The 24,108-nt window shown below is 43.6% G+C and overlaps 1 protein-coding gene across 3 annotated transcripts in view; it reads left to right on the top strand.

The window, feature by feature from the left end:
* LOC124001193 (myelin transcription factor 1-like protein) overlaps positions 1-24,108 on the top strand; it is a 152,439-nt gene that overhangs the window by 112,327 nt on the left and 16,004 nt on the right. For all 3 annotated transcript variants that reach the window (XM_046307803.1, XM_046307804.1, XM_046307802.1), the window contains exons 9-13: positions 5,528-5,618; positions 9,494-9,604; positions 10,412-10,638; positions 11,197-11,462; positions 16,695-16,895. In XM_046307803.1, coding sequence (XP_046163759.1) covers positions 5,528-5,618; positions 9,494-9,604; positions 10,412-10,638; positions 11,197-11,462; positions 16,695-16,895 — 896 coding nt within the window. The remainder of the gene's footprint in view (positions 1-5,527; positions 5,619-9,493; positions 9,605-10,411; positions 10,639-11,196; positions 11,463-16,694; positions 16,896-24,108) is intronic.

Here is a 24,108-nt window from a genome sequence, read left to right as displayed (position 1 = left end):
GCATGGGGTCATGGGTTTGCTCGCGTTAGTCTATTACCTGCCCCGTCTACTGTCTAATGATGGGGGGCAGCACTTGAAATTCCCACCCACTGATGCAATCAGATTGTTATTTTTACTTAAGCTATTTTTCTTGCATTTTCTCCCTGAATTCATGTTTACCTGCACAAAGTAAGATCCCACTGGGCACATACGTCAATTCAACGTCTATTCAACATTATTTCAATGAAATGATGTGGAAACAACGTTGATTCAACCAGTGTGTCTTGAGACTGAGAATGCATATCAATCTCAACCGCACAATAAGCCCCAATAATGTATTTGTATTCTTTGCTCAATTAAATTCAGGTGAATAAAATAGAATAATTACAGCTTTGTGAGGATGATGAACTGCAGCAGCGATAAACATTAGCCCTTCTCCGTCTGAAGTTTTCACCCCGGCTGTTTGGTCCCATTCACCAACCTTCTCAATAAAACCTCTTCAACATGTCATTAACCCGGAGTCAGAAGGTAAAGTTATGATCTGCCATGACCCAGACTGCTAATAAAAATACAATTGTTTTTGTTAGAAATGAGATAACATAAGACATGGCCTTATAGAGTACCCAGTCAACAGATGTGGCTTTTTGTTGCTTCGAGTACTACACTACCGTTCAAAAGTTTGGGTTCACATAGAAATGTCCTTGTTTTTTTTAAGAATAGCACTTTTTTTTTGTCCATTAAAATAACATCAAATTGATCATAAATACAGTGTAGACATTGTTCATGTTTTAAATGACTATTGTAGCTGGAAATGGCAGATTTTTTAGGTAATATCTACATAGGCGCACAGCGGCCCATTATCAGCAACCATCACTCCTGTGTTCCAATGGCATGTTGTGTTAGCTAATCCAAGTTATCATTTTAAAAGGTTAATTGATCATTAAAAACCCTTTTGCCATTACGAAGCAAAAAAACTGTCCTTCTTTAAACTAGTTTAGTATCTGGAGTATCAGCATCTGTGGGTTCGATTACAGGCTCAAAATGGCCAGAAACAAATACCTTTCTTTTGATGCTCGTCAGTCTATTCTTGTTCGGAGAAATGAAGGCTATTCCATGCGAGAAATTGACAAGAAACTGAAGATCTTGTACAACGTTGTGTTCACAGAACAGCGCAAACGGGCTCTAACCAGAATAGAAAGAGAAGTGGGAGGCCCTGGTACACAACTGAGCAAGAGGACAAGTACATTAGAGTGTCTAGTTTGAGAAACAGACGCCTCACAAGTCCACAACTGGCAGCTAATTGGAGTGCTGCAGAGATGGTTGTCCTTCTGGAAGGTTCTCGCATCTCCACAGAGGTACTCTAGAGCTCTGTCAGAGTGACCATCGGGTTCTTGGCCCACCTATCTGACTAAGGCCCTTCTCCCTCGATTGCTCAGTTTGGCCGGGCCGCCAGCTCTAGGAAGTCTTGGTGGTTCCAAACTTCGTCAATGTAAGAATGATGGAGGCCACTGTGTTCTTGGGGACCTTCTATGCTGCAAAAATGTTTTGGTACCCTTCGTCAGATCTGTGCCTCGACACAACACTGTCACTGAGCTCTACGGACAATTCCTTCGACCTCATGGTGTAACGGCCGTTGGTGGAAGGAGAAGAGGACCAAGGTGCAGCGTGGTAAGTATTCATAATGCGTTTCAGAAATATGAACACTTGAACAAAAACAACAAACGAACAGTTCTGCAAGGTGCAATACACAAAACAGAAAACAACGACCCACAAAACCCATGTGGGCAAGAGCTACCTAAGTATGGTTCTCAATCAGAGACAACGACAGACAGCTGTCCCTGATTGAGAAGCATACCCGGCCAAAAACAAAGAAATACAAAAACATAGAAAAGGGAACATAGAATGCCCACCCTAGTCACATCCTGGCCTAACCAAAATAGAGAATAAAAAGCCTCTATGACACATGGCTTGGTTTTTTCTCTGATGTGCACTGTCAACTGTGGGACCTTATATAAATAAGGCTATAACATAACAAAATGTGGAAAAAGTCAGGGGGTCTGAATAGTACGGCATTGTAAACGATTTATTCAACTGCACGACCAAGACATTATTCCACTGTATATTTGTAAATAAAAAACAATTGTACTCGTCACATGCTTCATATACAGCAGGTGTGGACTAACATTGAAATGCTTACTTACTGTCATACCTGACATAGTACATTCCTAATCTATACTGTAATTGGGTACGTAATGTATCGCTTTTTAGTGTGCATACTATCCCCTTCAATGACTTGTTAATTGACTTTTGTTATTATTGATATTGATTATTGTACTAAAAGGTAGCTAGCATGCAGTCATTTCACTTCACCTTTATATCCACTGTAAACTATGTATTTGACAAATACCATTTTATTGAGTTGAACATGTTGTTAAAAGGTGACCTGGTACAGGTTGTGGGAGGTATCGATAGGACTCTTCTTTAAAAGCATGATCTGCCATGGTGCAGACGGACACCAGGTTTCTTCCTGTCTGTGGTCAACACACTCTCAGCACACACACACACACACACACACACACACACACACACACACACACACACACACACACACACACACACACACACACACACACACACACACACACACACACACACACACACACACACACACACACACACACACACACACACACACACACACACACACACACACACACACACACACACACACACACACACACACCTCAGCAGTGAGGGGGCAGAGGGAGGGAGGCGTTTCTGTCACACAGTGCCTGCAGGGATGAGTCAGAGCCATTAACACATTTACTATACTGAGTGGACAATACATTATTAATGCAATGTCTTCATTTCATATTTTTTTAGCATTCACACAGTGCACAAGACATTTCCCAGGGAAATGTAGGATAATAAAATGAAGTGATTTTGCAAATTAATGATTCCTTTTCCGTGTTTGCTCATTGAACCGTACCTACGAAGTAGAGTGAAAAATGTAGCAGACACTCAAGAATCACCGCTTTTCCCTGACATTGTTCACATTCAAATCCAAAAGTTTCTAGTCATTATAACAGTCTCTTTGTCATGGTCAGGCAGAGTAGTGATATCATCTAATATAATGTGTTGGCACATGGTGTGTTGAGGTGGAGGGCATGTCCCAATTACTTCTTCTGTGCACTAATTAGTATGTCAGAGAGTGACGATGACGAGAGTCAGAGTGGAAGGGGTGATAATGATGAAGCTGACACAGATGAGGAAGCTGACACAGAGACCAATTTTAAAGGCCCAGTGCAGTCAAAAAGGTATTTTTCTGTGTTGTATATATATATATATTATATATATATATATATATATATATATATATATATATATATATTTCCACAGTATGAGGTTGGAATAATTTCTAATAGACCAATAAGATAGAGAGTTCCAAACCTCTCTGCCAGTAACAACTAGTTTTTAGTTTTCCCCTCCCCACTCTGACCACTCCCCGATAGTCCTAGCAAAATTCTTGCTTGAGAAATTGCTCTTTGCTAAGAAGCCATTTTTGTTTATTTTTGACCATTTCATTTGAGAACAATCACAGTAAGATACTTAATTGTTACCCTGAAATGATTTGATGTTGAGATGAAAATGTCTGCATTGAACCTTCAAGACAAAGGAGACGATGGTGGACTACAGGTAAAAGAGGAGCGAGCACGCCCCCATTCTCATCCACGGGGCTGCAGCAGGTCCTCGGTGTCCACATCACCAACAAACTAACATGGTCCAAGCACACCAAGACAGTCATGAAGAGGGCAAAACAAAACCTATTCCCCCTCAGGAGACTGAAAACATTTGGCATGGGTCCTCAGATCCTCAAAAGGTTCAACAGGTTCAAAAGGTTCAACAGCTGCACCATCGAGAGCTTCACTGCCTGGTATGACAACTGCTCGGCCTCCGACCGCAAGGCACTTCAGAGGGTAGTGCAATCACTGGGGCCAAGTTTCCTGCCAAATTATCAAAGACTCCAGCCACCCTAGTCATAGACTGTTCTCTCTGCTACCGCATGGCAAGCGGTACCAGGGCGCCATGTCTAGGTCCAAAAGGCTTCTTAACAGCTTCTACCCCAAAGCCATAAGACTCCTGAACATCTAATCAAATGGCTGCACAGACTATTGTACCCTCCCCCCCTCTTTCACACTGCTGCTACTCTCTGTTGTTATCATCTATGCAAAGTCACTTTAATAACTCTACCTACATGTGCATATTACCTCAACTAACTGGTAACCACGCACAATTGACTCTGTACCGGTACACCCCTGTATATAGTCTATTGTTATTTTACTGCTGCTCTTTAATTACTTGTTACTTGAATCTCTTATTCTTATCCGTAGTTTTTTAAACTGGATTGTTGGTTAGGGGCTCACAAGTAAGCATTTCACTGTTGTATTCGGCGCATGTGACTAATGCAATTTGATTTGATTTGATTTCACCCATACTGCAGGGCGTCTGTCTGACCCCTCCCTCACCTCTCTCCCCTCTCGGGGTTCTCAACCGGGTCCTCTTCGAGACGTCCATAGATAGATCATTATTCTAATTGCCTGCCGTAGGGAACTGGAGACAGTTATGGACTGTTTTAATGGTCAATGCTATTGAAGGCAGGAATATGTAATAATGGGTGGAGGACATCAAAGAGCATAATCTATGTATAGAGAGAGAGAACCCTAAACTGCATATGTTTGGCACGATCTGTGGAATTCTGGCATGTCTTCTGCATGGTCGTTATCCATTGGCTGTTGGCTACTCGCTCTGTTCTCTGCATGCCTTAAGCTTCCTCTGTCTTCTGGGTCTGGCTGTGTCCTAGGCTAGCACTCTTAGATTACTTCCTCTTCTCCACTATAGTCCCCTTCTTCATTCTTCATTCCACAGTGATCTGAAAATACTACAGTAGATGACTGAAAGCAGTATGGTGGAAATAAAGGCATGTATAAAGGCATGTATGCCCTTTCAGACTATAGTGCCCTATAGGGAGAAGGAAGGAGATAACCTCAGATTGCTGGAACAGATCCTAATGATGATGATAATACCAAGATGCTGACACGCTCTTTCACACACTAATGGTACTGTCTGGTTGTGGTGCTTCTAACCTTCCCTATCTGTCTTTATCACTCTCCTGTCTGTCTGTCTGTCTGTCTGTCTGTCTGTCTGTCTGTCTGTCTGTCTGTCTGTCTGTCTGTCTGTCTGTCTGTCTGTCTGTCTGTCTGTCTGTCTGTCTGTCTGTCTGTCTGTCTGTCTGTCTGTCTGTCTGTCTGTCTGTCTGTCTGTCTGTCTGCCTGCCTGCCTGTCTGTCTGTCTGCCTGCCTGCCTGCCTGCCTGCCTGCCTGTCTGTCTGTCTGTCTGTCTGTCTGTCTGTCTGTCTGTCTGTCTGTCTGCCTGCCTGTCTGTCTGTCTGTCTGTCTGTCTGTCTGTCTGTCTGTCTGTCTGTCTGTCTGTCTGTCTGTCTGTCTGTCTGTCTGTCTGTCTGTCTGTCTGTCTGTCTGTCTGTGTGAAGTCCTTGCTATGTATGAAAATGTTCTTAAGTGTCCTACACTGGGCTGCACGGGACGCGGCCATGTCAATAGCAACAGGAACTCCCACAGAAGGTGAGTCTTCCTACCATATTGGAAAATGGCAGGATCGTCTGTGTTACATCTTCCTTTTGTTCAGTTCGAGATTTTTCTATTTCACATCCAATGACAGGTGGTTACTTTATCCTGGTTTCTTGCCTCTTTATTTATATATTGTCTTTCGTTTGTGTTTTACTGGATATTACTGATTATTTTGTATTTATTTTATCATTTGTTTATATATTCATTTATTTATGTTCCAATTGTATCATCAATTTGCCAATTATTTATGTCTGTATATTGCTGCACATATGTCACTTTTTATTGACTGCGATGGAAAAGGAGTTTACAAAAGTAGTTGGAAACTCATTTTTTAAGCAAGGAGAGCTGGAGAGAAGAAGGGAGTCACACATAGCTCTACCACCTTTGGCAGGAGGGAAGGAAGGCTACCGACCTGGGTAGACTGGAGCTCTCTCCTGCTGAGCACAGTGTCAATAAGACAGTCCTACACACAAATAGACACACAGTACATACACTCAGACATACACACACAGTCATACACATACTGATTTTCTGAGAATGTGCGTAGCCATTCACACTATCACACACACACACTTGCAAAATACACACTCACTCACCTACAGTATATGGACACCTGCTATCCTATAATCACAACTCAAGAATGCAACTCTCACTCCACATGCACTGGCTGAGGGCTGTGATCTAAATAACTTATTTTTATTTTTTAATAGACATGTCATTTAAGAACAATTAAGAATTCTACGGCCTACCCCAGTCAAACCTACCCCGGTCAAGACTTCAACCCTCTTCACACTTGACAACATTTATAACTAAGAACTTATAAATAACAACAAAGGGCCTTTTTAACCTTGGGATGTTAGTGTATGTGTGGGTGTATTGGGAGGTTGATTAGTGTGTGTGTGTGTGTGTGTGTGTGTGTGTGTGTGTGTGTGTGTGTGTGTGTGTGTGTGTGTGTGTGTGTGTGTGTGTGTGTGTGTGTGTGTGTGTGTGTGTGTGTGTGTGTGTGTGTGTGTGTGTGTGTGTGTGTGTGTGTGTGTGTGTGTGTGTGTGTGTGTGTGTGTGTGTGTGTGTGTGTATACATTAAATGGGTAGTTGCAGGGAGGGGATTGTGTGTGTCTGCAGGTAGTTTAATCTCAGAATTCCCTGAAGCCACTCAACCAGAAATAAGCAAGCTGTTATAATAACCAACTGTGTTGTTATTTAAAGTGCTTAATGAAAATGAATGATATTGGAAATTAACCAAAGACTTATTGAAAGGCAGGCAGACAAGCAGGCAGGCAGGCAGGCAGGCAGGCAGGCAGGCAGGCAGGCAGGCAGGCAGGCAGGCAGGCAGGCAGGCAGGCAGGCAGGCAGGCAGGCAGGCAGGCAGGCAGGCAGATAGACAACCTGAGTGACAGACAGGTAGCCAGGGATGCATTGAATCAATCAATCACATTTATTTATAAAGCCCTTCTTACATCAGCTGATGTCACAAAGTGCTGTACAGAAACCCAGCCTAAAACCCCAAACAGCAAGCAATGTAGGTGTAGAAGCGAGGAACCAGGCTATGATGGGTGGCAAATCCACTTTAGGCTGTACCGGGTGGAGATTATAACATAACATGGTCAAGATGTTCAAATGTTTATAGATGACCAGCAGAGTCAAATAATAATAATCACAGTGGTTGTCGAGGGTGCAACAGGTCAGCACCTCAGGAGTAAATGTCAGTTAGCTTTTCATAGTAAATCATTCAGATTATCTCTACCGCTCCTGCTGTCTCTAGAGAGTTTAAAACAGCAGGTCTGGGACAAGGTAGCATGTCCAGTGAACAGGTCAGGGTTCCAGTTGAAATAGCAGGTGGATAGTCACAGGCCATATAACAGACTCACACAGGACGGATAAGACCCAGATATAACAGACTGACCCTAGCCCCCCGACACAAACTATTGCAGCATAAATACTGGAGGCTGAGACAGGAGGGGTCGGGAGACACTGTTGCCCCGTCTGAGGTTACCCGCGGATAAGGCCAAACAGGAAGGATATAACCCCACCCACAAAGGACAGCCCCCACACCACTAGAGGGATATCTTCAACCACCAACTTACTATCCTGAGACAAGGCCGAGTATAGCCCACGAAGATCTCACCCACGGCACGAACTCAAGGGGAGGCGTCAAACCGGACAGGAAGATCACGTCAGTGACTCAACCCACTCAATTGGCGCACCCCTCCTAGGGACGGCATGGAAGAGCACCAGTAAGCCAGTGACTCAGCCCTGTAATAGGGTTTGAGGCAGAGAATCCTAGTGGAGAGAGGGGAATTGGCCAGGCAGAGACAGCAAGGGTGGTTCGTTGCTCCAGTACCTTCCCGTTCACCTTCACACTCCTGGGCCAGACTACACTCAATCATAGGAGCTACTGAAGAGATGAGACTTCAATAAAGACTTAAAGGTCGAGACCGAGTCTGCGTCTCTCATATGGAGAGGCAAACCATTCCATAAAAATTGAGCTCTATAGGAGATAGCTCTGCCTCCAACTGTTCGCTCAGAAATTCTAGTTACAGTAAGGAGGCCTGTGTCTTGTGACAGTAGCATACGTGTAGGTATATATGGCAGGACCAAATTGGAAAGATAGTTAGGAGCAAGCCCATGTAATGCTTTGTAGGTTGAAATCATCCCTAACCTTAACAGGAAGCCAGTGAAGAAAGGCTAGCACTGGAGTAATATGATCACATTTCTGGGGGGTTCTAGTCAAGATTCTAGCAGTCGTGTTTAGCACTAACTGAAGTTTATTTAGTGCTTTATCCGGGTAGCCGGAAAGTAGAGCATTGCAGTAGTCTAACCTAGAAGTGACAAAAGCATAGTTGAATTTTTCGGAATAATTTTTGGACAGAAAGTTTCAGATTTTTGCAATGTTCTGTAGATGGAAAAAAGCTGTCCTTGCAGTCTTGATATGTTCGTCAGAAGAGAGATCAGGGTCCAGAGTAGTGCCGACGTCTTCACAGTTTAATTTGAGACGACTGTACAACCATCAAGATTAATTGTCAGATTCAACAGAAGATCTCTTTGTTTCTTGGGACCTAGAACTAGCATCTCTGTTTTTTCAGAGTTTAAAAGTTTAACATTTGCCGCCATCCACTTCCTTGTGTCTGAAACATAGTTTCCATGGGGGCCGTACATGTACAGATGTGTGTCGTCCGCATAGCAATGAAAGTTAACATTATGTTTCCGAATAATATCACCAAGAGGTAAAATAAATAATGCAAACAATAGTGGTCCTAAAATGGAGCCTTGAGGAACACCAACATTTACAGTTGATTTGTCAGAGGACAAACCATCTACAGAGACAAACTGATATCTTTCTGATAGATAAGATCTAAACCAGGCTAGAATTTGTCTGTGCAGACCAATTTGAGTTTCCAATCTCTCCAAAAGAATGTGGTGATCGATTGTATCAAAAGCAGCACTAAGGTCTAGGAGCACGAGGACAGATGCAGAGCCTCCGTCTGACGCCATTAAAAGTTCATTTACAACCTTGAATGGGACCATTATATGCAAAAGAGACTCTAGCCCCGTTCATACCTGCCGCTAACATGCGTCCTTCGTCCTGACCTTTCCTGATCTTATCCTGATCTTGCCCATTTACATTTATAAGATCTGATCTAGATCAGTTCACAAAGAGTCTTTGAGTCATTGGGTAAAATCAGATTGTGGACAAGATCAGGAAAGTGACACATGGTAGAACCAGGTATAAGCAGGGCTTCTGTGTCTCAATGGGCTTATCCTGGTTACATTTTTTTTAATAAGATATGATCAGTCTCCCTTCCATTCCTGGTTGTCTTATTCACCCCCGTCCCCCCCGTCCCCTCCCGTCCCCGTCCCCGTCCCTCCAGTTTGTCAGGGTGTCCCATCGCTGCAGCAGAGAAGCTGCAGAAAGCCCAGGATAAGAGCATCTGTTGTGACGGCTCCTCCAAGTCTAACCAGGGTTCTGACCGCGTGCTCAGGTACTGGTCTGACTGATCACCACACTACACTCAGCATCTATGGGGAACACCTCACTGAGAGAGACAGTGTAGGCACAGTCGAAAGACCTACACATATTAATTGGACTTCAAATGCTGAACCAGGGTTCAGTTCAATTCCATTTCAAATGATTGTACTCTTCCTGAACTGGCTGAATTGAATTGAGCCCATTCTAGAGTTCTACCTTACACCTTTACCTACCTTAGTTAGTGTTGGAAGGTTTTCTTAATAACTGTATTATAGATTTAAAAGGTTCTCTATGTCTGTTTGATTTCTATATCTTTTGATCTCTCAGACAGTTATAGTTTGGAGAAGCTCTACATTAATGTTCTTGTTTATGGAGTGAAAGCCTTTATTGGGTTTTAGAGATCAGAATAATTTCAGCAAAAGTGTATTTGATATGCATGATAAGATAATGATTAAAAAGGTATTATTAAATGGGTGGTTCGAGCACTGAATGCTGATTGGTTGACAGCCATGGTATGTCAGACCGTATACCACGGGTATGACAAAACATTTATAATATCAGAGAAAATGCATTGTGAGTTCTGTTTGGGTAAGATCATTTATGGAGACATTGTAGTGTTGCAATGACAGACAGTATAGACATGTAGCTCAGATAAACTCAAAGCTCAATGCAAGGATCACCTGAGGTTAGTTGACTGTTGCCTTGCCTTTTCCCTTTGCTACCTTTCCCTCCCCCCTCTCCTCCCCTTCCCACCTCCCCTGCGTGATGTTTGGTGCCTCTGCTCTGTCCAACCTACGCCCCCTCGTGGTTTATTTTCCAGGCCTATGTGCTTTGTGAAACAGCTGGAGATCCCTCAGTACGGCTACAAGAACAACGTGTCCACCAGCACGCCGCGCTCCAACCTGGCCAAGGAACTGGAGAAGTACTCTAAAACCAGCTTTGACTACAGCAGCTTCACTGACGGCAGCCACAGCAACAATGTCTACGGCAAACGGGCCATCGCACCCAAACTCCAAGGCAGGGACACTTCCCCTAAAGGATATGATGGTACAGACTGACGTGTTGTCTCTTCCCTTTACTCTGTTATTCTGCTTTATTGTAGTTTCAGATTTTCAATTTGATACATTTTGTTGGTAGAAGGTTAAAAAAATGGTTCCAAATGTATTTGGCTGTCCCCAAAGGGGAATCCTTTTTGGATTCAGTTAGAACCCTTTTGTGTTCCATTTTGAACCCTCTGTGGAAAAGTTTATACATGGAACCCAAAAGGGTTCTACCTGGAACCAAAAGGGTTCTACCTGGAACCAAAAAGGGTTCTTCAAATGGTTCTCCTATGGGGACAGCCGAAGAACCCTTTTCGGTTCTAGATAGCACCTTTTTTGGTATATGTATGGTATATGAATTTTCTTTATTTCAAAGGTCTTTTCTCCACAGATTCATTGTAGTTTTGTCCCTTGTTTCCAAACTCAGCAATATTTAATCTTCTCAAATTCTATATTGTTGAAATGAATGCATCTCCCTTAGCCAAGTTATGATAAGAGCATTTCTATGCAGTGGATGTGTTTATACTTGTGGATAACTATCCCTACCCCTGTGTATGTCCTTCAGCCAAGCGCTACTGTAAGAACTCCAGCTCGGCAAGTAGCACGACCAGCACCTACGCCCCCAGCAGCAGCAGTAGCAGCCTGAGCTGTGGAGGAGGGGGCGGAGGGGGAGGCAGTAGTGCCAGCTCCACCTGTAGTAAGAGCAGCTTCGACTACACCCACGACATGGAGGCTGCTCACATGGCTGCCACGGCCATCCTCAACCTGTCCACGCGCTGCAGAGAGATGCCCCACGGCCTGGGAGGAAAACCCCAGGATCTGTGTACTCGGGTAGGTTGATAATTAACTACTTATACATATCTTAGCCTTTATAAACCCTTTACAGCTGATATCTTCATGTAAGGTGGAACACAAGTAAATAGGGTTGTGCATCATGCACCAATTCAGAGAAAGTGAGAGGATGACACAGGCTTATTTCTTGTCATAGAAGTTGACTTTCAGCCAACTGGAAATATCCAAATCCTACTTGGCATCCTGTGGTTTACCATAGTCTATTATAGTATGGGTTAAACCTTTGAACTATATCCTACAACCACAGTCCCATCCCACTGCGAGAGGCATTTCCCTCCAAGCGTGTCCTGTCCTGCCAGGTAACATGAGCAGTGATGAGTGAGGATGATATGGTCTCTTTAGCCATGAACGCTTGTGATCTGTTAAAGATATATTCACGGCTGTGTCTCTGACATGGAGCTCAGCGAGACAGTTTTTTATTTCCCTTCTGGGATCAGACAGGGTAGATAGGAAGCGTGGTGGGATGGGATGGATCGGCGTTGACGTGCGCTGTGAGCCCAATATGTCATCAGGAGGCGATAAGGCGTCGGTAGTCCTGCATTATCAGCACGGAGACGCTGAGCCGGCAAATAGGAGAGAGAGGAAGCACAGCAGAGTACTAACGCTAGCCTGGCGCTATAATGTTGGCAGCATGGTCTGTCTGGGGCTGGAGAGCCGAGAATAGAGGAGGGGAAAAGAGTTGAGAGGAATGCATAGGGGAGAGGTGATGAAAGGATGGGAAAACAGAAGAGAAAGTAAGAGAGTAGAGGGGCATCTTCAGTGTGAAGTAGAGAGGAGTGGTAGAAGAGCCTTAGGCAATTAGGACTTTATCTCTTTCTCCCTTCCTCTCTGCCCGTCTCTGCTCCATAGGTGAGGCAGACAGGGAGGAGCTTCCTAGGCAGAGATGGACACAGGAAACGTCAGGGAGACTCTCAACCTTCTTTCATCTGAACACTTCCAGTCATGTCATTGCTTTTCTCACATTGTCTGTCTTTCCCCTATCTACATCCTCTCCTATCTCTCTGAGTGAAAGTGAGGGAGACTGAGGAATACTCATGAATACTGAGGGAGAATACCTGGTTTTGTTTTAGGATCAGGAGGGGGGTGAAAGTAATGTGGGGAAGCAGCTACTGAGCCCTCCAACTCTCTCTCGCCCACCTTCACCCAGCACTGTGAAACAGGGGTCCAGGGCTACCTAGGGGTCAGATGATGATGCTGTGGTCCTTGAGGAAACGGGGGAAGATCTCTAAAGGGGCTCTCTCATGTCCCAATCTACTACTAATTAGACATCATGGGTCAATCACATTAGTACTGTCATACACACCCGACAGGTCCTTTATACGTAGACACAGATGCACACAGACAGCCAGAGCCCCATCCCTTTGGCTCCACGGCTATGACAGCTGAGCCGGTAACATATCACTGAGCCGGTTACATATCACTGAGCCGATAACATATCACTGAGTCGGTTACATATCACTGAGCCGGTTACATATCACTGAGCCGGTTACATATCACTGAGATGGTTACATATCACTGAGCCGGTTACATATCACTGAGCCAGTTACATATCACTGAGCCAGTTACATATCACTGAGCCAGTTACATATCACTGAGTCGGTTACATATCACTGAGCCGGTAACATATCACTGAGCCAGTTACATATCACTGAGCTAGTTACATATCACTGAGCCGGTAACATATCACTGAGCCGGTTACATATCACTGAGTGACCGCCAGTGTGGGGACACACTGGGACAAGGATAGGGACATGGAGAGAGCTGGCTTGATTATCCCTCACCTATGAGAATTAGCTCTCACGTTTATTACATACCAGTGGTCGTTTATTATACATCTCGGTAGCTAAATATCAGTTTATTACATATTTCAGTAGCTATATATAATTTATTATAAATCTCAGTAGCTATATGTCAGTTTATTATGTATCTCAGTAGCTAAATATCTGTTTATTATATATTTCAGTAGCTAAATATAATTTATTTTAAATCTCAGTACCTATATATCAGTTTATTATATATTTCAGTAGCTATATATCAGCTTATGATATATCTTGGTAGCTATATATCATTTTATTATATATCTCAGTAGCTATATATCATTTTAGTATATATCTCAGTAGCTATATATCAGTTTATTATACATCTCAGTAGCTATATATCAGTTTATGATATATATTGGTAGCTATATATCATTTTATTATATATCTCAGTAGCTATATATCAGTTTATTATATATCTCTGTAGCTAAATATTGTTTATTTTATTTCTCAGTAGCAACACTCCCGATTGCTCAGTTTGGCCGGGCTGCCAACTCTAGTAAGAGTCTTGGTGGTTCCAAACTTCTTCCACTTAAGAATGGTGGAGGCCATTGTGTTCTTAGGGAATTCGAATGCTGCAGACATTTTTTGGTACCTTTCCCCAGATCTGTGGCTCGACACAATCCTGTCTCGGAGCTCTACGGACAATTCCTTCAACCTCATGGCTTGTTTTTTGCTCTGACATGCAATGTCAACTGTGGGACCTTTATATAGACAGGTGTGTGCCTTTCCAAATCATGTCCAATCAATTGTATTTACCACAGGTGGACTCCAGTCAAGTTGTAGAAACATCTCAAAGATGATCAATGGAAACAGGATGCACCTGAGCTCAATTTCGAGTCTCATAGCTAATGGTCTGAATACTTGTGTAAATAAGATATATGTTTTTTATTTGCAAACATTTCTAACAATCTGTTTTCGCTTTGTCATTATGGGTTGACGAGGAAAATGTTTTAGAGGTGGTAAGGTTGTAACATAACCAAATGTGGAAAAAGTCAAGGGGTCTGAATACTTTCCGAATGCATTGTATATCTCAGTAGCCATTTATCAGTTTATTATACATCTTAGTAGCTATATATCCATTTCTCAGATGATCTTATATGTGTCAATAATTTGTCTACAGAGGCTGATTCTGTATTGTTGCCATATTGGCCGGAGAGTGATAAAAGTGTAGCTAGTGCTATGTGCGTTATACTCATTTTAAAGCTATGGTCCTTCCAAAGATGGCTCTGGAAGCACAGCGCAGTACCCCAGCCTCTGAGCCTGGAACCCTATATAAGTTTATGTGCGTCACAGATAAGAGGGTCAGGGTTTTTCTCCACTGGAACACAGGGAGAATCCAGCCTAGGGGGAGTGTCGTATGGAATCACTGTTAAAACGCGAGGAGAGGAGGAGAGGAGAGGAGGGGAGGGGGTCGGAGTAAAGGATATTAATGAGGGCAAGGGAAAGGTGACAAATAGACATTACCCCTCCCCTCCTAACCCCTCTAAAACACTACCCTCAAGGGAAGGATTCAACTGGGCACATTTGCAGCAGATACAGTACATGGACATTCAGTTGGGTAGAAAAGGAAGGATTAGAGGGAGAGAGAGTGTTTTGAGTGATTATTCAAGCCTGCCTGTGTCCCTGTTTGTTCTGGTATATTTCTTGTGTTTTTGGTTGACTAGCAGCAGTCCCCCTGCAGCCGCCCAGGATTGCCCTCCCACAAACCTCTCACCCCACTCTCTGTCCCTGTCCACTCACATCACATTCAAACCAGCCAGGCCCCAATCTGCTCCCTCTGGCTGTGGAGGTTATAGTCGCTCCGAGGGAGGGAGAGATGGAGAGAGCTGGAGAGAGATGGAGAGACAGAGACAGAGAGAGAGGGTATATAGATTAGTGTAGGATCACTACATTTGCTCAGTGTGCACTTGCCCTTTACCACTGATGACCATGTCTCTCCCACCAGTCACCATGCATTTACTACTGATGACCATGTCTCTCCCACCAGTCACCATGCATTTACCACTGATGACCATGTCTCTCCCACCAGTCACCATGCATTTACTACTGATGACCATGTCTCTCCCACCAGTCACTATGCATTTACTACTGATGACCATGTCTCTCCCACCAGTCACTATGCATTTACTACTGATGACCATGTCTCTCCCACCAGTCACTATGCATTTACTACTGATGACCATTCTCCCACAGTCACTATGCATTTGACCATGTCTCTCCCACCAGTCACTATGCATTTACTACTGATGACCATGTCTCTCCCACCAGTCACTATGCATTTACTACTGATGGCCATGTCTCTCCCACCAGTCACTATGCATTAACTACTGATGACCATGTCTCTCCCACCAGTCACCATGCATTTACTACTGATGACCATGTCTCTCCCACCAGTCACTATGCATTTACTACTGATGACCATGTCTCTCCCACCAGTCACTATGCATTTACTACTGATGACCATGTCTCTCCCACCAGTCACTATGCATGAACTACTGATGACCATGTCTCTCCCACCAGTCACTATGCATGAACTACTGATGACCATGTCTCTCCCACCAGTCACTACTGATGCATTCTCCCACTCACTGATGACCATGACCATGTCTCTCCCACCAGTCACTATGCATTTACTACTGATGACCATGTCTCTCCCACCAGTCACTATGCATTTACTACTGATGGCCATGTCTCTCCCACCAGTCACCATGCATTTACTACTGATGGCCATGTCTCTCCCACCAGTCACTATGCATTTACTACTGATGACCATGTCTCTCCCACCAGTCACTATGCATTTACTACTGATGACCATGTCTCTCCCACCAGTCACTATGCATTTACCACTGATGACCATGTCTCTCCCACCAGTCACCATGCATTAACTACTGATGACCATGTCTCTCCCACCAGTCACCATGCATTTACTACTGATGCCCATGTCTCTCCCACCAGTCACCATGCATTAACTACTGATGACCATGTCTCTCCCACCAGTCACCATGCATTTACTACTGATGACCATGTCTCTCCCACCAGTCACCATGCATTAACTACTGATGACCATGTCTCTCCCACCAGTCACCATGCATTTACCACTGATGACCATGTCTCTCCCACCAGTCACCATGCATTAACTACTGATGACCATGTCTCTCCCACCAGTCACCATGCATTTACTACTGATGCCCATGTCTCTCCCACCAGTCACCATGCCTTTTTCCTCCCATTGGGAAATATTAGGAGAGTTATGTAATCACATCTATATAATAGGTTTTTGAGCCCAGTGTTGTTTTGCCTTCCTTCTCCCCTCTCTTTCCTTTGTTCTGTCAATCATTACTACTTTCCCTCCCACCCTCTTTCCCTGTCTATCTTCTATCTCTTCCTCCAGAACCCAGACCTAGAGGTAGATGAGAACGGGACATTAGACCTGAGCATTAAGCAGCGTTTGGGGGATGGAGTGGGTGCAGTGCTTACCCCCCTGGAGCCCATGTCGCCCCAGCGCCTGATGCGCTACGGCATGGGGGATGACTGCTGGGACCTGCCAGTTGATTATACCAAGATCAAACGCATCGACGAGGACAGCAAAGAGGTACTAGAATGAGGAGCATGACGATGATGATCACTACTCTAAACTGTAACTCCTACTGTCGGATGAGGTTATCCTACCTTTAATGATAATGACTTTCCATAACATTAGCTTCACAGTACCTCAATATTCAAAGAACATTTAGACTTCAGCATTCAAATTTCCTCCACGCAAACAAACTGCATACCTGCAAACATTTTACATTTCACATAGGAATTCATACAGAAGTCAAACCCCCTACTCTGCATTTCAGTAACACCCATCCATTTGGCATTCAATACAGTACCTACGGTTTTTCACATCTGTTCAACCCAAGCCATCTGTCTCCAAGGCCTTTCTGTTCATTCCTTTGTGTAAAAGACTCCAATTTCAGTTGAGGTTATTTTTAACACCAGCCTAGATCTCAGGTACATGCTGAATGATTGGAAAGTCATATTAGGAGTTCTCCAGGAAAACAATGAATTATTTGTATGTTACATTTCCATCAGCATCACCGTACAGCAGACAAAGTTGTCTGGGTTTATTTTGGATCATGCTCTCTGCCCACTATGTGTCTCCGCTATTGTGAATTATGCAAATAAATAGCTTGCACATTGTGGTAGAATCTATATAGCTCTTCTCATCAAAAGACTGTGTGACAGACCTGGGGTATTTTCTGTGTATTTTAGTATTTTCAAATAATGTGTCAAGAATTATATTGGAAGAATTTTAAAGTATTTTCAAATACTTATATAAAATAGTATTTTCAAATATCTGGGTTAAATGCATGTGAGTGTATTTCAGTCATTGTATTTTAGTATTTTCAACTACATGCCAATACTTTACAAGTGTATTTCCAAATACATTCCAATATTCAACTATATTTAAAAAATTCAGTAATTTATCAGACGCTCTTATTCAGAGAGACTTACAATTAGTGCATTTATTTTAAGAATTCTAGGTTAGACAACACATCACAATGGTATCATGTACATTTTCCCTCAAAAAAGTATTTATCAGCTAAATCAATGCTAGTGGGAAAATAAGTTTTGGGGACATTGTGAGAGTTATTTAAGATACTCGTCAAAGAGGTAGGGTTTCAGATGTTTTCCAAAGATGGACAGGATGTGCGCTGTCCTGACTTTAGGGGGAAGCTGGTTCCACCACTGGTGTGCCAGGACAGAGACGGATGACGGATGAACTTGCAGAAGCGAGTCACTGCTTTAATGTTTGCAGAGAAAAGGGTGTTATCCAGGGTCACGCCATGGTTCTTTGTACTCTGTGAGGGGGACACCATAGAGTGGAGAGGTCTTGGAGCAGGCGGGCGGAAGAGCAGCTCCGTTTTGTCAAGGTTGAGCTTGAGGTAATGGGCCGACATCCAAGCTGAGATGCCTGTCAGGCATGCAGAGATACATGTCGCCACATGGGTGTCAGAAGGGGGGGGATATGACAAAGCCGTGTGACTTGGTGTAAAAAGAAAAGAGAAGAGGGCCTAGAACTGAGCCCTGGGGGACACCAGTATTGAGAGCATGTTCTGCAGACAGATTTCCTTCATTCCACGTGGTAGGAGTGACTTGCCAGGTAGGATGCAATCCAGGGGTGTGCAGAGGGATGGTGCCAGGTCTCCCCCAATCCAGAGAGGGTTCCAGTCTGTAGTTTTTGAAGTCAGATGGGTGGAGTGCTGGTTTTTTGAGGGGAGCGACTCTGGCCATCTTTGTCAGGGAGTGGTCAGGGATGAGTTGATAAGGGAAGTAGGAATGGGAGGTCTCCAGAGATGGTTTGGAGAAGGGAGGAGGAGATGGGGTTGAGTGGGAAGGTTGACAGGTAGCTGGTCATCACTAGTCACAGGATTCCATCTGGAGAGAGAGGGGAGAAAGAGGTCAAGGCATAGGGGTAGTTCTGTGTGAGTGGGAACAGTGGACTCAGTAGTCTGAGTTAAAGAGGAGCGGATGTCATCTACCTTTTTTCAAAATGGTTGACAGTCATCCACAGAGAGGGAGGAGGTGGAGGATTAACCTGTTATGGCTGCAATCTCAATATCGGGATCGATATGACTACCAGTGAAAATAGAGGGCGCCAAATTCAAACCACAGAAATCTCATAATTACAATTCCTAAAACACACATGTGTCTTATATCATTTTAAAGCTATTCGCGTTGTTAATCCCACCATAGTGTCCCATTTCAAATAGGCTTTTCAGCGAAAGCACCACAAACGATTATGTTAGGTCTCCACCAAACCACAATAAGCACAGCCATTTTCCAGCAAAATATAGCATTCACAAAAACCAGAAATAAAGATAAAATTAATCACTAACCTTGAACTATCTTCATCAGATGACACTTATAGGACTTCATGTTACACAATAATACATGCATGTTTTGTTTGATAAAGTTAATATTTATATCAAAGAATCTGAGTTTACATTGGCACGTTAGATTCACCAGTTCTAAAAACATCAAGTGATTTTGCATAGCCATATAGTTTCAACAGAAATACTCATCATAAATGTAGATGATAATGCAAGTTATACACATGGAATTATAGATATACCTCTCCTTAATGGAACCGATGTGTCAGATTTCAAAAAAGGTTTACGGAAAAAAGCAACCCATGAAATAATCTGAGACGGCGCTCAGAACAGTAGCCAAATTAGCCTCCATGTTGGAGTCAACAGAAACCAGAAAATACATGATAAATGTTTCCTTACCTTTGATGAACTTCATCAGAATGCAGTCCTAGAAATCCCAGGTCCACAATAAATGCTTGATTTGTTCGAAAATGTCCGTTATTTATGTCCAATTAGCTACTTTGGTTAGCGCGTTTGGTAAACAATTTCAAAGTCACAAAGCGCGTCCACCATAACGTGATGAAATGTCCAAAAGTTCCGTAACAGTCAGTAGAAACATGTCAAACGATGTACTGAATCAATCTTTAGAATGTTGTTTACATATATCTTGAATAACGTTCCATCCGGATAATTAGAATGACTTCAGATGAGCGATGGAACGCAGGTGAAAGCATGGTCCACTCATGGCTGTGGTGACTATTTCCTGTGTCAATCGACCCCCCTTTACATTAGAGTCATCAGACAAAGTTCTATTGACTGTTGACATCTAGTGGAAGGCGTAGGAAGTGAAAACTCATCCATACCTCGCTGTAATTTCAATGAGACCTTGGTTGAAAATCTGCCACCAACAGAAAAAAAACAGGATGTGGAATTTCTCAGGTTTTTGCCTGCTATATGAGTTATGTTATAATCACAGACATAATGCAAACAGGTTTAGAAACTTCAGAGTGTTTTGTATCCAATATGAATAATACTATGCAAATATTAGCAACTATGACTGAGGAGCAGGCCGTTTGATATGGGCACCTTTCATCCAAGCTACTCAATACTGCCCCTGCAGCCATAAAAAAGTTAATGGAGAAGAGTTTTGAGGGTTTTTAAGAGTTAGAAAGTAGCTTTAGAGAGGAGCGGGTGGAAAGAAGATAGGTCTCTGGAAGTTAAATTTTTCTCCATTTCTGCTCAGCCTTCCGCAGCCATGTTCTGTTAGCATGCATTGAGTCACTCAGGCACGGAACAGGAGAGGAAGGTCGGGGCGGCTGGGAAGAAAGGGAAAGGGGACAGTGAGAGTCAAAGGATGCAGAAAGGGAGGAAAGTAGGATTGAAGAGGCAGAGTCAGGATGGAGAAGGATTTAGCAGGAAGAGAGGATAGGATAGAAGAGAGAGAGAGAGAGAGAGAGAGAGAGAGAGAGAGAGAGAGAGAGAGAGAGAGAGAGAGAGAGAGAGAGAGAGAGAGAGAGAGAGAGAGAGAGAGTGAAGATAGTGGCAGCACATGACCATCTGGGTGGGGGCTAAGTGGGTAGGATTTGAGGAAAAATGGAGGGAAAAGGAAACAAAGTAGTGATCAGAGACATGGAGGGGGTTGCAGTGACATTAGTAGGTGAACAGCCTCTAGTTAAGATGAGGTCAAGTGTGTTGCCTATATTGTGAGTGGGAGGTGACTGGGAAAGGGTGAGGTCAAGTGTATTGCCTATATTGTGAGTGGGAGGTGACTGGGAAAGGGTGAGGTCAAGTGTATTGCCTATATTGTGAGTGGGAGGTGACTGGGAAAGGGTGAGGTCAAGTGTGTTGCCTATATTGTGAGTGGGAGGGGACTGGGAAAGGGTGAGGTCAAGTGTGAGGTCGAAAAAAAAAAGGAGTGGAAAGAAGAGGTGGAAATAAATGAATTAAAGTCAGACGTCGGGAGTTTAAAGTCGCCCAGTACGATGAGTGGTGAGCCATCATCGGGAAATTAGCTTATCAAGGTGTCAAGCTCATTAAGAAACTCTCCAAGGGCACCTGGTGGGCGATAGATGACATTGTTAAGCTTGAGTGGACAAGTGACAGTAAGAGCATGGAATTCAAATGAAGAGATAGACAGGTGAGAGAGGGGGAAAATAGAAAATCTCCATTTAGGAGAAATGAGTAGAACTGTGCTACCACTGCAAAGAACAGATGCTCTCAGACTATAAGATAGCCAGATGACGCGATAGCAGCTGGAGTAGCAGTGTTCTCTGGGGAAATCCATGTCTCTATCAGGGCCAAAAGGTGTAGGGACTGAGGGGCAACAGGCTGAGTTCCTTATTGACCGCAGATAGGCAGTTCCAAACGCTGCAGAGATTAGGAATCACACATGGGTTGTGTGCACAAGGTCCACTAAATTAGAAGGGTTGCAGCCACGGGGTGGAGAACATCTGTAAAACCTACAGGGAGAGGCGCAAACAAGGATGGGAAACACACACATACTTTCCAAAGCTACAAAAGAGCAAAATGAGATCATCAGAAAATAACTAAGTAAGATATTCAAGTGAGAGAGTCTAGTGGAGCCTTCCTCTCTTTCCGTCCTCATATAACTACCTTGAACAACTTGGCAGAACATCTTTGTTTCGGCAACAGCATTTGATTTGGTGACAAAACCTCTGCTTACACCTGTGGCTGAAAACACAGGGGAGACTGAAGTACTACCACTAAATGCCACGCAGAGGTGAATGACCCACCTCCCAGCACTGATGGCTGATTTCCTGGCAGAGGTGGAGAAAACACTCCTTATAATACAACACGCCCACAAATGAGCAAGACTGTTACACAAATAGGCCAGAAACTAGCGTGAAACCATGTCCACAATGACAAGTGCTGAGCAATCAGACAGTTCAAACAGCAATGATGAACTACTGTAGGCTAGTAGGTAAAAGACAGCACTTAAATTAAATTGCCCTAGTAGGACAATACCAACAGCCACTCATTGAATCACAAAATCTACTTGGTACTCTTGTAAGAGTTGATCCCCTTCCAAACTATAGATGATGCACTTTTGTGTGTGTGTGTGTGTGTGTGTGTGTGTGTGTGTGTGTGTGTGTGTGTGTGTGTGTGTGTGTGTGTGTGTGTGTGTGTGTGTGTGTGTGTGTGTGTGTGTGTGTGTGTGTGTGTGTGTGTGTGTGTGTGTGTGTGTGTGTGTGTGTGTGTGTGTGTGTGTGTGCTTTAGCATGCCTGCGTGTCTGCCTGCGTGTGTGTATGTGTGCCCGTTTTTGCAATGTAGAGGAACTAACAAAATTACCCTGTTCTTCAATTTTTGCTAGATATATTTGCCTGTGTCTTTAGGGGCATTACTGTACACACAGGAAAATAGAGGATTTACCTGGCAGCCTGCACTGTAGACAAAGCCAGTCTGCAGCCAGACACTAGCCATCTGGGACTTCACGAGATTGCCATCTAGTGTATCTGTTAAGTACTGCATTAGAACGCTCAGCCAGCTCCCTAATTCTGATTCCATTGTGCTGAGGGCAATAGGCACAGTTAAACTGAGGAGCACAACATAGTGAAGCCTACTGCAGCACAACAAAGAGAATATTACTATGAGGTTTTCCTCATATAATCCTGCAAATTGTCCTGCAAATAGATAGCTTCAATCCAGAATTATGCAGCACTGAGTAGACTCCAGGATTTCTTGTCAAGATAGCCCTGACGTTTCTAGTCTGTTGTGATAAGAAGTTATTTAGTCAATCAACCCACAAAAGCTGCATTAATTACACAACCGCATTTCCTGTCTCCTCAGTCAGAGATTCTTCTGTTGATTTGCAAAACTCATGAACAAATTGGCTTAGGCACTCCTATGATCCCTTGGTGCAGTGATGGTTGTCGACAGTATTATTCAAATCCAATTGCATTTGTCACATGCTTCATAAACAACATATGTAGACTAATAGTAAAATGCTTACTTATGGGCCTTACCCAACAATGCAGAATAAAAAATATCAAAAATACACAAGGAATAAATGCACAGTGAATAACAATAACTTGCTATATACACGGGGTATCAGTGCTGAGACGATGTTTAGGGGTATGAGGTAATTGAGTTAGTTATGTACATATAGGTAGGGATAACATGACTACTTCCTGAGTGCTGTGTCTCTCCAAAACCCAGATTGACGGCATGGCAGAGCCTCCTCAACCACCAGCCGGCCACCCAGCCAGGCAGGCACCTCATTTGCATACAAATTGAGATAGAAAGTGCCATTGTGTTTTAAAGAAAGCTGCTTCTAAAGCTCTGAGAACACCAGGGCAGCTCTGACTCTTTCTCTCTCACATTCTGTCTCTCTCTCTCTCTCTCTCTCTCTCTCTTGCTCTCTGTGTGTGTGTGTGTGTGTGTGTGTGTGTGTGTGTGTGTGTGTGTGTGTGTGTGTGTGTGTGTGTGTGTGTGTGTGTGTGTGTGTGTGTGTGTGTGTGTGTGTGTGTGTGTGTGTGTGTGTGTGTGTGTGTGTGTGTGTGTGTGTGTGTGTGTGTGTGTGTGTGTGAGAGAGAGAGAGAGAGAGAGAGAGAGAGAGAGAGAGAGAGAGAGAGAGAGAGAGAGAGAGAGAGAGAGAGAGAGAGAGAGAGAGAGAGAGAGAGAGAGAGAGAGAGAGAGAGAGTGCGTGAGAGGCTGATAATCCACCCTCTGATGGTCTGAGCAATAACTTTAGTTTATGTGTGTTCTTGGGGTTTTATAATCCTTGTGGAGACCAGAAGTCCTCATATGGAGAGTAAAACAAGGACAATTTGCCAGTCCCCACTAGGACAAAGGCTATTTTAGTTTTAAGGATGAGGATTAGGCTTATGGTTACAATTGGGGTTAGGGTTACAATTAGGGTTAGGTTTAGGGTTAGGAGTTAGGTTTAGGTTTAGGGTAAAAGGTTTGGGGTTAAGTTTAGGTGTAGG

This window comes from Oncorhynchus gorbuscha, linkage group LG17, assembly GCF_021184085.1.
Source record: "Oncorhynchus gorbuscha isolate QuinsamMale2020 ecotype Even-year linkage group LG17, OgorEven_v1.0, whole genome shotgun sequence".
Lineage (NCBI taxonomy): Eukaryota > Metazoa > Chordata > Actinopteri > Salmoniformes > Salmonidae > Oncorhynchus > Oncorhynchus gorbuscha.
This window is presented reverse-complemented; position numbering and strand designations above follow the sequence as displayed.